General features: G+C 40.0%; 1 protein-coding gene across 2 annotated transcripts in view; it reads right to left on the bottom strand.

Annotated features, from left to right (window-relative positions):
- Positions 1–18,060, bottom strand: part of AMFR (autocrine motility factor receptor) — a 44,207-nt gene that overhangs the window by 15,063 nt on the left and 11,084 nt on the right. For both annotated transcript variants that reach the window (XM_047834624.1, XM_047834625.1), the window contains exons 3-8: positions 15,895–16,059; positions 14,461–14,613; positions 11,670–11,710; positions 11,373–11,505; positions 8,822–8,955; positions 7,842–7,952 (exon numbers count right to left, since the gene is read on the bottom strand). In XM_047834624.1, the coding sequence (XP_047690580.1) occupies positions 7,842–7,952; positions 8,822–8,955; positions 11,373–11,505; positions 11,670–11,710; positions 14,461–14,613; positions 15,895–16,059 (737 nt within the window). The remainder of the gene's footprint in view (positions 1–7,841; positions 7,953–8,821; positions 8,956–11,372; positions 11,506–11,669; positions 11,711–14,460; positions 14,614–15,894; positions 16,060–18,060) is intronic.

The following is an 18,060-nucleotide window of genomic DNA, read 5'->3' as shown; positions in this document are numbered from 1 at the left end:
CCTTTCCAACTCCATTGTCTACTTCAAAATCCATGAGGCTGAATCACCCAACACTCTAGCCTCTTATGTCTTTGAATCTTCTACTGCAGTGATCTGTTCTCACTCTACTTTAGCCACTCACTAACACAGTCACAATCTTGGCCTTCTCTTCAAACTTTTGACTCCAAAGATCTCATTCTAACTAAAGCTCTTCTCCTTCCAGTTCACTCCCAAGACCATTATTTGCTGAGAGCACCCGTCCACAATGCCACCACTTTCTCATCTAGCGTCACAACCCCTCAAGTCCTTACTCCCGTCCTCATCTCACTTACCTACAACCCCTCCCTGACACCTGCCACCTCAGCTTCTCCAGCCCTCTGCTATTCATACTCTGGTCTCCCAAAAAGGCTGGAAGCTTCTTCTGCCCCCTTTCTCTGAAGATGACAATGCCCTAATTATTCCAGATGGGATAACTACTTGTGCTGTCATTAACGGGAAGTATATTAACAAAACCAAGAAGGTTGGATGATGTGATCTCTAAGGTTTCTTCCTATTTTATAACAATATATTACCTTTCTTCTAAGATTTCAAGAAGGCTCCCCATCCCGTAACACATCATCTTTCTTCTAAGAGTTCAAGGAGGGACTGAATAAAAAGTGCTCACTTCCTTGGTGTCATTTGTAGTATCTGCGGACACGGGTACATTTATGAAGGAGAGCCTCACCCTAATGTGATGATCCCCTGAACCCCTGGCAACCTATCAGTACTTACGTATCAAAATTCTCCCTGAGGCCAAGATGGAGCTATTTCTTCCTATCTCTGCTCCAGAAGAGCTTATGACAGTAATGTGACAAAATAATGAGTGTGTACGGCCAACATTATCACACTTGAAATAAACATCACCTATATATAAAGGACTTGTTTGTGATCATTTAATTCAACCAGATAAATGATTATATATTTTAAAAGTTTGTTTCCTTTTCTCAGGAGTAAATAAGTAGATAAGTAATTAACACAAGTCCACTTCCCTAATGAACACCCTTAAATCACACCACCAGTAAAATGAGCCTTGTGTGGGACTACAAAAGTATGTTAAGATCCTGGGCACCCTCCAATAATGCCACATTGTGACACACTTTGCATAAGCAAACCTAATTTCATATTCTGCAAAAACCTCCCACATTAAATATAACAGCCTGAAAACTCCAAGGTGAGGACTAGACACAGTTGCTTTAAAAATAAAAGGCTAGACTTTCACAGCTAAAGAAACCAAACTTCAGAAAAAAACATGTATTTTTTTTTCTATAACTATAATAATACTCTATTGAAAGAGTATTTCTCCTCCATCTAAGTTCGATACTTCAATGTGACAGAATATTTGTCGGACTCTGAATGAAATCTTGCAAAGACCTATTCTATCAAAACAAATTATCTAGCTATACAATCTGCTAGAATCTAGACATTTAGTTTTATCACAGATTAAAATGAATCTGCCCTTGGTTATTGTAGTGTTAAGCCCGGACAGCGGCTTTTCTTTTTGCAGTGCAAGTGCCTGCTTTAAGTTTTGACAGCCTAGGCCTTCACTTCAAAGATGACTATCTCGAATACACAAAATGCCAGCCACATGACTAAATAAAGAGCCAGCCCCTCCCCTCCCCCCAATTTGTTTTAGAGATCTTGGTTGATTTTGAAAACTGATCAAGTGGACAGGTTGCGTCTTCTCTTCCTGTGCTTTAAACTCATATTCTTATTTTTTAAATTCACCAAGAAAGAATGAGCCCATGAAGCCCTAGGCCTCCACCCTCCACCCTAATAAAAGCAGAACCCCAGCCCCACACTTTCATCCTACCCACAACCTCACTGTGTGGCCCCAGGTGTGCTATGTGCTTTCTAAGACCTGTACCTATAAATCTTTTTTCCCCAAAGTTTCCTGATGGTTATTGCTAAGGGTGTCTTGCTATTATAATACGAACCACAAGGGCCAGGGCAGCCCCAATACTGATTATCGATAGGCTGAGACCAGCATGAAACAACTTATCATTCCACAATCCCACTCCCATTCTATTAACCAAAGCTACAAAGTAGGGCAAACCAAGAGGTCCTATTAATGTGTTGTTCACTCAACCAAGACAGATGAGTGTTTTAAAAATTAACCCTTGTGCAGTTAGAAAATACTGAGACAAATGAAATAAAAAACGCAACATACCAAAACTTATGGGATGCAACAGAAGCAATGCCTCGGAGGCAAATTTTATAGCTAAAAATGCATAAAAAGAAAAAAGATTTCAAATCTACAGCCTAACTTTGTGTCTTATGGAACTAGAAAAGGAGCAAAGAAACCCACAGCCAGAAGAAGGAAGGCAATAATAAATATTAGAGCATAGGTAACTGAAAATAGAGAACAGAAAAACAATGGAATAATCAATGAAACCAAAACCTGGTTCTTAAAAAAAAAAAAAAAAAATCAACAAAATTGACAATTCTTAGCAGGACTAAGAAAAAATGCAAATAATTAAAATAAAAAATGAAAGTGTGAAAAAAAAGAAATGAAAGTAGGAACGTTATTACCAACCTTATAGAAATGGTAAGGATTATAACAGAATACTAGAAATAACTACAATCTAACAAATTAGAGAATATAGATAAAATGGGTAAATTCCTACCAACAAAGAAACTACCTAAAATGACTCAAGGAGAAATAGAAAATTGAAACAGACTTAAACAAGTAAAGAGACTTGACTCAGTCAAAAAATCTCCCAGAAAGGAAAAACCCAGGACCAGACGGCTTCACTGGTGAACTCTACCAAATACGTCAAGAATGAACCCCAATCCTATTCAAAATCTTCCAAAATACAGGAGAGAAAACTTCCTATCACACACTATGAGGCCAGCATTACCCTGATGCCAAAACCAGACAAAGACACCACAAGAGTATCTCTTATGAATACAGATGCAAAAATCCTCAACAAAATACCAGTGAACCAAAACCAACAGTATATTTAAAAAGATTAGATACCATGAACAAGAGGGATTCATCCTAGGAATGCAAGTGTGGTTGAACATAAGAAAATGAATCTGTATAACATACACTAGAATAGAAAAAAAAAATCATACGATAATCTCAATAGAGGCAGAAAAATCACTTACCAAAACTAACCACTCTTTCAAGATAAAAATACTCAGCAAACTAGGAACAGAAGAGAACACCCTTAACATGATAAAAGACATTCATGAAAACCCACAGGTAATATCACACTCAATACTGAAAGATGAAAAGCTTTTCCTCCAAGCTCAGGAACAAGATAAGGATGCCTGTTTTCACCACTACTATTCAATATTGTACAGCAAGTCCTAGCCAGAGCAATTAGGCAAGAAAAAGAAATAAAGACTTCCAAATAATAAAAAAAAGTAAGTAAAACCAGCTCTATTCACAGATGATATGATCCTATTATAGAAAATCCAAAACAACACACACACACACACACACACACACACACACACACACACACTACAAAAGAGCTAATCATCGAATTCAGGAAGTTGCACAGTTATAAGAGCAATATGTAAAAATCAGTTATGCTTCTATACAGCAGAAATAAATAATCCAAACAGGAAATTAAGAAAACAATTCCAGGGGCGCCTGGGTGGCTCAGTCAGCGGAGCGTCTGACTTCAGCTCAGGTCATGATCCCATGGTCTGTGAGTTCGAGCCCTGCATCAGGCTCTGTGCTAACAGCTCAGAGCCTGGAGCCTGCTTTGGATTCTGTGTCTCCCTCTCTCTCTGCCCCTCCCCCGCTCATGCTCTGTCTCTCTCTCTCTCTCTCTGTCAAAAATAAATATTTAAAAAAATTTAAAAAAAAGAAAACAATTCCATTTCCAGCAGTATCCAAAAGCATAAAATACCTAGGAATAAATTTAACCAAGGAGATGAAAGACTTGACCCTAAAAACTAGAAAGGATTGCTGAAAGAAATTAAAGAATACCTAAATAAAAGGAAAGACATGAATGTTCATGGCTTGGAACACCTAATATTCTTATAACAGTAATACTCCCCAAAGTGATCTACAGATTCAAAACAATCCCTATTAAATTCCAATGGCATTTTGTGCAGAAATGGAAACATGGATTCTCAAATTCATACAGAATTGCAAGGGGCCCCAAACGGCCAAAACAATATGAAATAAGAAAAAGTTGGAGGACTCACCATTTCCCAGTTTCAAAACATACTACAAATTCACAGTAATCAAAACAGCATAGTACTAAAATAAAGACAGGCATGCAGGCCATTGGAATTGAGAGTCCAGAAATAAACCCAAACATCTATGGCCAACTGATTTCCACAAGAGTCCCAAGACCATTCAATAAAAACAAGATTCAACAAATGGTATTGAGACTACAGGACAACCACATGCAAAATAATGAAGTCAGATCCCTTCCTCACTTCATGTACAAAAATTAACTCAAAAAAGGGGTGCCTGGGTGGCTTAGTCAGTTAAGCGTCCAACTTTGGCTCAGGTCATGATCTCATGGTTTGTGGGTTCAAGACCCGTATCAGGCTCTGTGCTGACAGCTCAGAGCCTGGAGCCTGCTTCACATTCTGTGTCTCCCTGTCCCTTTGCCCCTTACCCGCTCACATTCTGTCTATCTCTCTCTCAAAGATGAATAAACGTTAAAAAAACACTTTTTTTTAACTAATTGAAAATGGATCAATGACCTAAATATAAGAGCTAACACCATAAAACTACTAGAAGAAAACACAGGGGTAAATCTTCATGACCTCGGATTTGGCACTGGATTCTTAGACTTGACACTAAAAGTATCAGCAACCAGGGGCGCCTGGGTGGCGCAGTCGGTTAAGCGTCCGACTTCAGCCAGGTCACGATCTCGCGGCCCGTGAGTTCGAGCCCCGCGTCGGGCTCTGGGCTGATGGCTCAGAGCCTGGAGCCTGTTTCCGATTCTGTGTCTCCCTCTCTCTCTGCCCCTCCCCCGTTCATGCTCTGTCTCTCTCTGTCCCAAAAATAAATAAATGTTGAAAAAAAATTTAAAAAAATAAAAAAAATAAAATAAAATAAAAGTATCAGCAACCAAAGAAAAAATAGGTACATTGGAATTCATAATAATGAAAAATCTGTGTGCATCAAAGGACATTGTCAAGAACCTAAAAAGAAAAGCTACAGAATGAGAGAAGATATTTGCAAATCATAGTATCTGATGAAAGCTTAGTATCCAGAATTTATAAAGAACGCTTACAACTTATCAACAAAAAGACAAATAACCCAATTCAAAAATGGGCCAAGGACTTGAACAGACATTTTCCAAAGAAGATATACAAATAGCCAACAAGCACACTGTTTAACATCGATGGTCATTAAGGAAGTGCAAATCAAAATCCCAATGAAATACCACTTCCCACTAGGATAGCTATAAAATAGAAAAATAAATAAATGTGAAATACAAAGCGTGAAGAAATTAGAACCCTCACACATTGTCAGTGGGATATAAAATGGTGTGGCTGCTGTAGAGAACAGTTTGGTGGTTCTTCAAGAAGTTAAAAACAGAAATACAGGGGCGCCTGGGTGGCTCAGTCGGTTAAGCGGCCGACTTCGGCTCAGGTCATGATCTCGCGGTCCGTGAGTTCGAGCCCCGCGTCGGGCTCTGTGCTGACAGCTCAGAGCCTGGAGCCTGTTTCCGATTCTGTGTCTCCCTCTCTCTGACCCTCCCCCGTTCATGCTTTGTCTCTCTCTGTCTCAAAAATAAATAAACGTTAAAAAAAAAATTAAAAAAAAAAAAACAAAAACAAACAAAAAAAAAAAACAGAAATACATATGACCCAGGAATTGCACTCTTAGGTGTATACCCCAAAGGATTAAAAACAGGTACTCAGATACTTGTTTAAAAATTTGATCACAGCATCATCTGCAACAGCCAAGCGGTGGAAATAGCCCAAAAGCCCAACAATAGGTGAATGGGTAAGTTGCTTAATTATTATAAAATTATCATTTTTTTAATTCAGCCATAAAAAAGGGAATGAAGTGCTGATACTTGCTGCAACTTGGGATTTGAAACCATTCTGCGCAGTGAAGGAAGCCAGTCACAAAACGTAGGATTCCTTTCCTATGAACTGTCCATACTAGGCAAATCCACAGACAGCACATGAGTGGCTGCCCAGTGATGGAGAAAGGAGAAATGGCAAGTGATTACTTTAGCGAGTATGAGGTGTTATTCTGTGATGATGAAAAAGTTGTGAGACTAGAAAGAAGTGACAGTTGCACAACATGGTGAAATGCACTAAATGCCACTGAACTGCACACTTTACGATGGTTAACTGTATGCTGTATGAATTTTGCCCTAATCAAAAAAGTAAATCCGAAACTTAACCTAATCTTGTGCTTTACGTTTCTTCTAGACCGACGTACACTCTTGGAGTTCTTCCCAACTGTCTCCCAGCAACTTTGAAGAAACAGGTGTGGATTCTCAGGTCTTCCAATCTCAACTGACAGCAGCACTAGACATGTAGCCGCACAGCCACAAAACCAGAATCCCTGACCAGTCTTCTATTCCTTTCTCACGGCCAATCCGATGGATCTGTCCACTGCTCCCCAACCCTCTTCCACCACTGTGGCCCAAGCTACTCTCAAAACACACCCGAACCACTGCGGCCATTACTAACTAGTCCTCCTGATTTTCTTAGGCTGCAAATCTGATCCCCAACCCCTCCTAAAACCCTTCGATGACTTCTCCCCTCTTCCACTGGCCCTCAAGCCCCTGCAGGGTCTAGCTTCTGCCTGCTTCTTCTGCATCAGCAAATGCCACTCCTTATGATCTAAGCCCCGGGCATATAGAATCTCTTCCCATTCCTTCCACACACCTCATTCTGCCCTGTCTAGAGGATCTCTCTCCTTTTGCTGACTCAACTCCTACTCATCACCAAGAGTCACTTCATCCAGGCTTGAGTCAGATTCCTTTGCTACAAGCTCTAAAGAACTATGTTCCTTCCCCTTAGAGCACTTAGCTCGATTTATAATTATACATTCAGAAACGTGCCTGCTTAATTCATGCTCATCTCCTCCATTAGGCTGTAAGCTGCATGAAAGCAGAGATCACGTCTGTGCTGTTTCACTCCCAGACCCCGACACAGCACCCAGCACACAAAAAATTCTATCAATAAATGTGTTCAGTTACTGATACTCCAGCTCCAAACCCCTTCCAATATTAAAAAAAGAAAAGAAAAACAATTTGGTAATCTAAAATAAGGAAGGTTAAAGATATAAAGATGAAAACTTTCCCAATATGCAAAAATGATCACTCCCTGGGAGAGGAACAAACCTGTCCCCATACAGAACTGGGGCAATCTTAAGGATTTTCTGAAGATCCTGTGTTGTTATCCCTGATAATACACTCACAGCTCTTCTGGACTGTTCGGTGGTTCTGGTCCAGTCCCCAACTCAGCCCACTTTGCTGGCGTGTTGTTGTGGTGCTGCTTTTGTGCATGTGAAAAATGTAAAAATACACATTCTCTTACCCCAGGGAGCACAGAAGCTGTTTGAAAGCAAGGATTCCCCCACCCCCATCCCTTTCTTTTAAATCTTAACAGGCATATCTGTTCTACTTCAGAGCTTAAATTGACAAGGAGCATGAAGACAGTTAGCAGACCCAGAAATTAAGATGGCGGACTTGTGAGTGGGGAACAGTCCTGCCGTGTAGGAAAGAGGCTGAGGGACAGAGGAGAACCTCCCAAAGCTCCCTAGAGCCCGCACCACTCACTCCACGACCAGTCTGAGGTAACATCCCCACTCTCTGCTAGGACTGGTCGTGAGCCAAGCACAAACACCCACATGCCCTGGATAGGACACCTGTCCCTACTTGTGGAAAAGATGTCCACAGGGCAGTTTCCTCGCGGCCTGCATGGAGTCCCAGCAGATGGCACAGTCATCATTATTGACAGCCAGCTCCTCTGGAGTTGCAACCGCAAACCTGTAAGAGACGAATGCACCCGGCAGACAGCTCTGTCAATTCCACACACGTTCACAGAGTGCCACTTTACAAACTTCGCCCTTCTGACACCAGTTACCCCTTCTGACATCTTGTTCCATAAAACATTCCCGACCATCAAGAACATTACACCTGCCTTCTCTTCACAGCCCACTGAAGCAAGAAACTAACTTATACACAGAAACTAACTCTGTCTTAACAACAGCTCCTCTTAATTCCTTCCACATAACACATTAGCTAAAAATGACCTGAGAGAACATTCTAGGCAAACCCCCCAAACAGCCAAACTGTTCCCCTGGACACAAAAAGGATACCCATTAATCTCACATTGTCAGGCTTGGTTTACCCTCAGGTTGTGAGTGAGTCCCTCCTCTGGTGAGGTTAAGAGCGTGTACATACATAAACACACATGAGTAAGGAATAAGTGAGACCCACTTCATAAAATAGAGGGCAGAAGCCCAAGGAAGCTTCTGCTTAATAACAGTGATGAGAAAAATAATGACACAGTAAGAACCACCTAATATTTATTGAGTAGCTACTACATACCCATAACTGTTCTAAGTATGTTACCTGCATTATCCCCGGATCCCTCCCAACAGTTCCAAAAAGAAGGCTCTGCTATCACCCCTAGACAGGAAGCAACTGAGGCACAGAGATTTAAATTAAGTTGCCCCCAAATCACACAGCAACTACGTGGGGATCCACACCCAGCAGTCTTCCAGAGCCTCCACTTATTCCCCTCACCATTCTGTAAATAGCTTACAAAAGCAGTTCTCATGTAACCTGGGATCTGTTACTATGAAAGATCTAAAATGAGTGCACTTGGGCAACATCAGCTCAGGCTCGCTCACCTGGCTTCCATGTTCCCAACCACACGCAAGTAGTTCTTGTGTCGCCGGATCCGACGCTGCACTTCGTGGAATAGGTAACGCAGCTGCATAAAGATGACCAAGCTGGCCATGGATAACCAGATGTTGCCAAATAACTGAACAAGAAGGAAAGAGAACAGAATACACCATAAAATGAATGTGAACTTGCTAGTGACAAAGGTTAAGGCGTGCAACAGAAGTTCTTACTGTTGGAAAAGCTGAACTAGAACAATCTTTTGGGAAGCAAGCACATATATTTACCTCACGACCATAAACAATGCACATGCTCTTTGGCCTAGCCATTCTACCACCAGCTGTCTTTTCTCAGGTACTAATCAGAAATTTAAAAGCTTTATGCACAAAGATGTCCATCCATGCAATTATAAAAAATAAAACCAGGAAATGAGCAAAATGTCCAGTAGGGAAATAGGTTCATATAATGTAATAATATAGAGCCACTAATTACATTTATTATAAAGTTATATATTAACATTATACTGTATTTTATGTATAATCTTTTTAAAGAATAATTACATGGAAAAATAAGTGAAAAAGGCAGGATAAAACTACCTTAAAAGAACTCATATGTGGGGTGCCTGAGTGGCTTAGCCAGTTAAACAATTGACTCTTGATTTCAGCTCAGGTCATGATCTCACAGTTGGTAAGATCGAGCCCCGTGTTGGGCTCCAAGCTGACATCTTGGAGCCTCTTTGGAATTCTCTCTTTCCCATTCTCTCTGCCCCTCCCCTGCTCGCTCGCTCTCCCCCTCTCTCACTCAAAATAAATAACAATAAATAAACTTTAAAAAACACTAACATGTGATAAAAAAAATTATGTAAAGATGTAAAATAGGAAACAACTGAATACGATCTAAACATCCATTACGAAGGTTAGTTAAATCATCATACATCTATATGATGGGATTTTTATACTGAAGGCATTAAAATGGTTTAGAAGAACTGTGGCTAGGGGCACCTGGGTGGCTCAGCCAATTAAGTGTCCGACTCTTGATTTCGGCTCAGGTCATGATCCCAGGGTTGTGGGGTCAAGCCCCACGCTGGGCTCCATGCTGAACACAGAGCCTGCTTAGGACTCTCTCTTTCTCTCTCTGCGCCCCCCACTTGACCCCTCCACTGCTCACAGCTCTCACGTTCTCTCTCTGTCTCAAAATTAAAAAATAAATAAAATTTAAAAAAAAAGAACTGTGGCTAGCACAGGACAATAGAGATAAATACATTAGCTAAAAATAAAGCAAAAGTGAACTGCATGTCTAAAATATGATCTCAATTTATGACTGGATATACCTGAATATAAAAACAAAACGTTAACAGTTATCTTTGGGTATTTGTTTCGGGGCAAGGGGATTTAAACAACTATACGTGTTTTTTTTTTTTAATATGTTTTCAAAGTTACTTTCAAAAATCAGACTTAGAACTTCTCTGTGTCAGGGCACCTAGGTGGCTCAGAAGGTTGAGGGGCGGACTTCAGCTTAGGTCATGATCTCATGGTTCATGGGTTTAAGCCCCACATTGGGCTCTGTGCTGATGGCTCAGAGCCTGGAGCCTGCTATGGATTCTGTCTCTCCCTCCCTCTCTCTGCCCCTCCCCGACCTGTATTGTGTGTCTCTCTCTCTCAAAAATAAACAAACATTAAAAAAAAAAAAATGTCCAGTGTTGGGGTGCCTGGGTGGCTGTCAGTTAAGCATCCAACTCTTTGATTTCAGCTCAGATCATGATCTTGTGGTTCCTGAGATCCAGCCCCATGTCAGATTCCCTGTGCTGACAGTGTGTGGAGCCTGCTTGGGATTCTCTGTGCCCCTCACCCACTCATGCAGCACATGCTCTCTCTCTCTCTCAAAATAAGTATTTAAAAAAAATAAAATAAAATGGTACAAGCACTAAAAAGAAAAGAAAAGAAAAGAAAAGAAAAGAAAAGAGAAAGAGAAATGTCCTGTGTCTAACCCAGTAATTTTTAAATGCAACTTTAACAGGCTTATAATAATTCAACTGCCCACCAAATACGTTGATTCTCACCATCACTGAAGTGTTAACCATTGAAACAGAGTTTCAAATTTCTTGCACACTAAGTAAAATGTAAACAACGAAGTAGGAGGAATTAAGTACAGGTGCTTTCTTTTTAATTGTAAAGACAGAAAAGTTATGAATCCATGAAGTAGCTAACACTGCAAGAGCTCCCATGATCCCCTACAAAGTAACTGCTACATAGAAGTCATAGAAACAGTGTGTAGCACACTTTCTAATTTCATATTAGAAGAATTCTCAGTGACTTAGTCAGTGGAGTTAACCGAATGTCCTAGAGGGACAGCAAACCCCTCCTCTGGCCGGGCTCCAGCCGAAGAGGCACGCCATTGCTTTCCACCCAGTGGCAGAAACACAGAGGGGCGCAGCTGCATTTATTTTTATGGTCTTTACATCCTTTATCCACAAATGGTGCATTTGCTATGAACTATAACCAGGGCTTCTGTTTCTAAAAACCTTTGCTCTCTGTTAGAGCTCCTTCTGAGGAAGCTTACCAACATGTGAATATGATGCATGAGGTCCAGGGACAAGAGAGTGAGTTCCATGACAAAATCTGTGTAATAGACATAGGTTCCTTTTCCTTCCCATGTCCCTTCATGGTTGAGGTCCCAGAGGTGAATTACGTATCTGCAATGAACAGGGAAAAATCTTTTCAGTAATTACTGTGACAATTTAATTTGGCTTAAACATGATACAGTACAGTCACATTTGTATAGATTTCATTCAGGTCATATCTTAAAATCAGCAGTATGAATAGACCTCGATCACCTCCTTCCCAAATTTCTACTCACCGTAAAATCACATGAGCGGTCCTCACTGTCACAAGAAGAGACTATAAAGAAAGGTATATTTTTTCTTTTTAGTAAAATTTGTAACTGCTCAGGCCAAACTTACTTTTACAAACAGATAAGAGACAAGCATTTCTCAGTTCAATTAAAAAGCAGCTTTATTCAAGGGACATTTAGGGAACTGGACGAACGTGGTCAGAAGGTACAAACTTCCAGTTACAAGATAAGTAAGGACTGGGGATGTCATGCACAGCTATTTTTTACCTGCTTCAACTACAGTTTTACCAAGTATTTTTTATCTGCTTCAAATTTCCACGGAATACTTTCATGACCTAGAAACCCAACTTTTATTAAGCCTTTTCCTGTTAATAGGTGACAACCAATTACACTTGTCCATCTCCTGGGGAGGCCTTTTGCAATCTTGAGGTTCATGCTAGTGGTCTGACGATCACTTCTATTTTATACAGCAGTAAGTCACCATCATCAGTCACCTCAAAGGGCGTCTGAATACCTGGTGACCCTATACCCGAGCATAGTTTAGGTACCACAGTCTGAGATAAGTACCTGCTCTCAACATAACACTTTGTGCGCTCCCTTTGCCCACACAGAAGAACGAAGGAAATAAAAAATAAAATAAGCCCTTTGTAGAACTTTGTATCACAGAAATTGATATTTTAAAAAGTCCTCTTAAACTGACAGACTAGAACTATTACATTGTTTGAGATCTGGAAATTCCAATTTATAAATAGAAAGTATTTTACAAAGAGAAATACTATAAATATAAAAATATGACTAAGTTTAAAACATGAAATCTGTAACATGATAAATTATCTTAAAAAATCAATACTAATGAACTAAAATAAGGGGCGCTTGGGTGGCTCAGTCGGTAGAGCATCTGACTTCAGCTCAGGTCATGATCTCATGGTTTATGGGTTCGAGCCCCGCGTTGGGCTCTGTACTGACAGCTTGGAGCCTGGAGCCTGCTTCAGATTCTGTGTCTCCCTCTCTCTCTGCCCATCCCCTACTCGCGTTCTATCTCTCTCTCTCAAAAATAAACATTTTAAAAAATTAAAAATAAATAAAATAAAAATATGTACTATAGTATAATCCAATAGGCCTAACTTAAATGTCTTTATTTTTAAGTATACCTTTTCCAAAGTTTGGCCTAATATTAAAAGTAAAGGGTGTCTCAGTTCATTAAGTGTCTGACTCTTGATTTTGGCTCAGGTCATGATCTCATGGTTTTAAGATCAAGCCCTACATCAGGCTCTATGCTCGTGGAGCCTGCTTAAGATTCTCATTCTATCTCTCTCTCTCCACACACACACACACACACACACACACACACACTCCCTCTCTTAAAAAAAAAAATACAAGAAAACCAGAGTATCATGCAAATGGTGATTTATAATAAAATATATTTAAAGCAAATTAGTAACATAAATCAGTGCAAAAAAACTTTTAAACAGATATTTTCAAGAGAAATATACACATGCAGAAACTATTCAACTAGAATTGCAAATGTTTTTACTAAATACTTAAATGCTCCTTTCCTAATTTTACTTATACTACATTATATTCTGAAATCAATGCTATTAAGCAAAAAAAAAATTTTATTTGTTCATTTATTAACTTATATTTTAAAGTAAACTCTACCCCCAACGTGGGGCTCAAACTCACAACCCTAATCAAGAGTCACACACTCTACCAACTGACCCAGCCAGGTACTCTAATAAACTTTAACCCTATTCTAACAAATTCCCAAACAGTGGTTCAAACTTAGTGTTTTGATATTAATTAGCTTTAACAATCTATTGTTTCATTCTTTTTCATTAATAGTACCAATTATGGTAAAGATAAAAGTATTTTGCCCTTGGCCTGAGGAAAAAAGCAGATATAACAAATGAACATAAGGACATCCAAAAAAAAATTTTTTTTTTAAAGCTTATTTATTTTGAGAGAGAGTGAGAGAGAGTATGCGTGCACACACCAGCAGGGTAGGGACAGAGAGACAGGGAGGGAGAATCCCAAGGAGGCTCTGTATTGTCAGCATAGAGCCCGATGAGGGACTCAGACTCACAAACTGTGAGATCATGACCCTAGCCAAAACCAAGAGTCAGATGCTTAACCAACTAAACCACTCAGGAGCCCCCCAAATTTTTATTTCTAATGAAAAAAGCTGGTATATTCAAAAAGTAAATTTAAAATATACATGAATATCTCAGATTATTCTTCCAAAATAAAAAAAGAACTTATTTATTTATTCTGTAAAATATTATGTAAATAATTTATGTCCTATATAAAAAAAACCCAATTATAGAGTATTTCCTTTTTAATCACCACCAATCAGTGTTCATTACATCTGAGGGGGAATAATGCCCTTCCTACTAGGGAAGGATGGCACCTTGGATGTCACCACTGCCCGCTCTGGAACCTTAAACAGTTCACTGCACCCTCTATGCCTGTTTCCCCATTCATAAACAGGAATAATAAAATGAGTCAATACACATAAGGTATTTAGAGCAATCCCCAGCATACAATAGGCACTATAAAAATGTTGGCAAAAATAATTACTTTATTACGTTGTAGCAAGGATTACATAAAGTAACACACTTTTCCCTTCAATATCAGTATCCAACACAAAAGCAAGGAATTCAAAATATGCTTGTTAACAACAAAAGACCAACTATCCATCAGTCACTGCATGAGTGAAAATAACCTGACAAGGATCCTCTTGCTTCCTTGAAAGTATACTGGAATATGATCAGAGCAAAAACCTGCATCCACATCTTACCTCTGCTGCCATGAAAGCCAGTGTATGCATCCCGTGGGTGTAGCCTGTGACACAGCAGACAACTGCTAATCCACAGCAAGAAAGCAGCATCGCGATCAACAGAGACAGCACTCGCCCATGGCTGCTCATGGGTGTGGTGGGGGAAAAGGAGAGCTGAAATGTACAAAACAGGAGAAGGAAGCTCATTCTTCTTCACTTCAGTGTTAAGCTTCACTGAGAAACTCAAGGTTAATCTTGGTGTCTTTGCTCAGGAATCTGTGCTTAGCTGCGTGGCCATAAGCAACCCACTAACAGACAGTCAAAATTCTCCAAACAACCTAAATATGAGTATGAGCTGATATTTAAGAGATCTGTATCACTTAATTTACAGAAAGTAACAATATACATTATATTTTTATCTCAAATTCTCCAGGATCCTCCTACCAGTGGGATTATAAGCCTCCCCAAGCAATTTTCCAAGGGTATATCATTCTCTTTTTCAACATTCAATGGCACTCCAGATTGCATCATGTTCTGTTGTGTTTCTTTCTGGATCTTGTTGTAGAGCCCTCCTCCTGAAAATTCACTTGGAGAACGTTCCTACAGCGTTTAGGGCTGGGACAGCAGAAATGTAATCCAGGTGCAGAGCGCCTCGATCACAATGCTATGTTAATAGTATACAAGGAGAGGCCACAGCCAGGAACAAAAGGCTGGGGCTGGGACTCTGAGCAGGAGGGTGGAGATAACAAACCAGTTAGGGAGGTTGGGCGCTCCTGTTCTTGACCCCTTAACGGCTTTCAGACTGAGATGAACTCACACAGAGGTGCAAGGACCACCTGGTCCTCAGGGACCAGGGGCAAATAAGGCCCCGGAGTGGGTTTAGCTGAGGGGCAAAACTGTAGGTGAGATTTCCCCAGGACCCATGACATTAGTTTGGGTGCCCTCAGGAGTGTGGGTTTGCCTGCACAGCTCTGAAGTGGAGAGGCAGATCTTGTACCCAAAGAAGGATTCGCTTCTCCCGGGACCCAGGAAGCCAAGAGAGCTAATTGAGTCCTGGCCCAGGGGTAGAAACAGCATAAACCAGTCCGTAGGAAAGCTCCAAGAATTAGAGGAAAAAAATGGAAGGAGACTAGAACAGAAAATATCTGGAAGACAGCTGCTTGTTTTCAGTTTATATATTAAGCTTTCCTTGAGCTGTGATCAAAACAGTTTGTGTAGGTGAACTGACCCCACATGGGCTGTAACATAATATGCTATTGGGTAGGGGAGGAGACATGTTCCTACATTCCTTGGCTGCTGCAAGAAGTCCCTCAAGAAACGGGTAGTGGCTACCTGATCAAGGAACCTTGCCTGGAGACCTCCGTGGGACATGCCCTTTATGGCTCATTCATCTTACACAATCCAAACCTGGCAAACCTGTGACTAAACAAGCAAAGAGCATGGCTGAAAACTCACATATTCAAACCGGTCCTTGCAGAGCTGAACCATCAGATGCAGAAATACAAGTCCAGCAAACCAGAGGCACCACATGACGACCTCTTCCACTGTTTGGACATTCAGCACACCAAAAATGAAAATGAACTTGTAGAAAATAAAATTCCAAAACTTGTCCTTGAGGTGCTGAAAAGAAAAATATTTATAAAGGTGAGTACTATTACATCTAACTGATTGACAAGGAGTTAACATAACAAAAACTGGCCTCCCTGGAGAAAATATTCTACATTCAGCTTTCTAATGTTTTCCACAAGAAATTATAAGGTAAAGAAAAAAATAAATCCTCTGAAGAATAACGCTAAGGCTTCTAGAAAATAATTTGTAGACTCTGGATTGTAACCCTGTCAGTTATAAAATTTTAGCCAGTAAAAGGGAGTGATATTAGTCTAGTACCTTGTATATTAAGAATGATATACTTCCAACACAAAATTTTTAAAAATGGTGAAGGCTACAAGTATCATTTTTAATACTTCTGTTCTCTTGGACTCTTAAACAGTAGAAAAGATTAGGTTTTTTTTTTTTAACACCTTTTTGATTAAAAAACAACATATGCTCATTGGCCAGTCTATACTCAATAGGAAAAGCAAAACAAAAATGATGCCTTAGCATTTTTATGCTTTTTTCTTGTCTTCTTCCTAATGTGCAAAAACAATTTTTGTACATTGCTTTATTTCACTTATTGTGAGAACCTTACCAATGTCAGAGAATAATCTGTGAATACACCATTTTGGTGGTTACAGGTAGACAATAAAAACAACTTCGTTCAATACTGTTGGATATTGTGCAATATCCAAAGATATTGCAATGAATGTCTCTGCAGGAGTTTCTATTTCTTCAGCATTATGAAATCAAGGGTGACAAATGTTTTTATGGTTTCTAGTAAGTACCATCCACCTGGTTTACAAAAAGTTAATAAATGTACTGCTCCTGGGAACACTGGGAGAGTACATCACCTACAGGGAGGATAGCTAGTTTTTAAAATCTTCACTACCCTGGGACACCTGAGTGGTTCAGTCAGTTAAGTGTCCGTCTTCAGCCCAGGTCATGGTCTCACTGTTCATGAGTCTGAGCCCCACGTTGGGTTCTGTGCTGACAGCTCAGAGCCTGGAGCCTGCTTCAGATTCTTTGTCTCCCTCTCTCTCTGCCCCTCCCCAACTAACGCCTGCTCTCTCTCTCCCTCTCTAAAAAATAAATAAACATTAAAAAAAATAAATTAAAAAAAATCTTCACTACCCTGAAGAAAAAGGGCAATGAGGGGAGTTTAGCCACCAGATATTAAAATATACCATCAAGCCATCTGTGGGAGGGGTAGGAACTGAGGAAAGAAGGATGAAATAGGACTTCTAAGTACATCTGTATCAATTGTTCTGAACCATTTGTTTCGCAGATTCAAACAACTGAAACAGAAAACAAGCAAAACTGAATAGAAACAGAAATAATGGAGTCTGAATGTATAACAAGTGAATGACTACAGAGAGAGAAGAATACTTTTGAGAACTTTTACACACTGTACTCTATACATTTGCACAGAGAACAATTGGAACTAGGAATCTTTGGTGAAGGCTTGTTTTCAGATCTGGCACAGGTAAAGTACAAGGTGAACCCAGGACATCTTATGCTGGGTTTCGAATCTTCACCCCACCATCTATCTGCTGTGCAATTTTGGACAAGTCACTTAACATTCCAGTGCTTTGGTCTCCCCATCCGTAAGATGGGCCTTATTACTCCGGGATCACAGAATTGTGGGAGGAACTAAACATGTGTACTGTGCTTGGACATGTGCCACGGTAGGCTTTTAAAAAAATTCCTTGTTCTAAACCTCCATCCATTTTTACCCCGTCTTCAATATTCAGTGTCTTTGCCTCTAACGTGACTATTTATTGAGCTTCCTTGAACCACCTACAGAGCAAACCTGTGTCAGTTCTGCAGAGTTCTAACTCAAACTGGCGCCTGATAAACGCCCCTGGATGACATTCGTCAAAAAATAAGTTGTCACAGTGGTGAGAACACCATAATGGCATAATGTGTATAGACATTCTGAATCACTGTGTTGTACACCTGAAACTAATGTAACGTCGTGCGTTACCTATATTCGTAGTTTTAAATAAGTAAATAAATGAAATGAAA

The sequence above is a fragment of the Prionailurus viverrinus genome, chromosome E2 (assembly GCF_022837055.1).
Source record: "Prionailurus viverrinus isolate Anna chromosome E2, UM_Priviv_1.0, whole genome shotgun sequence".
Taxonomy (NCBI): Eukaryota; Metazoa; Chordata; class Mammalia; order Carnivora; family Felidae; genus Prionailurus; species Prionailurus viverrinus.
This window is presented reverse-complemented; position numbering and strand designations above follow the sequence as displayed.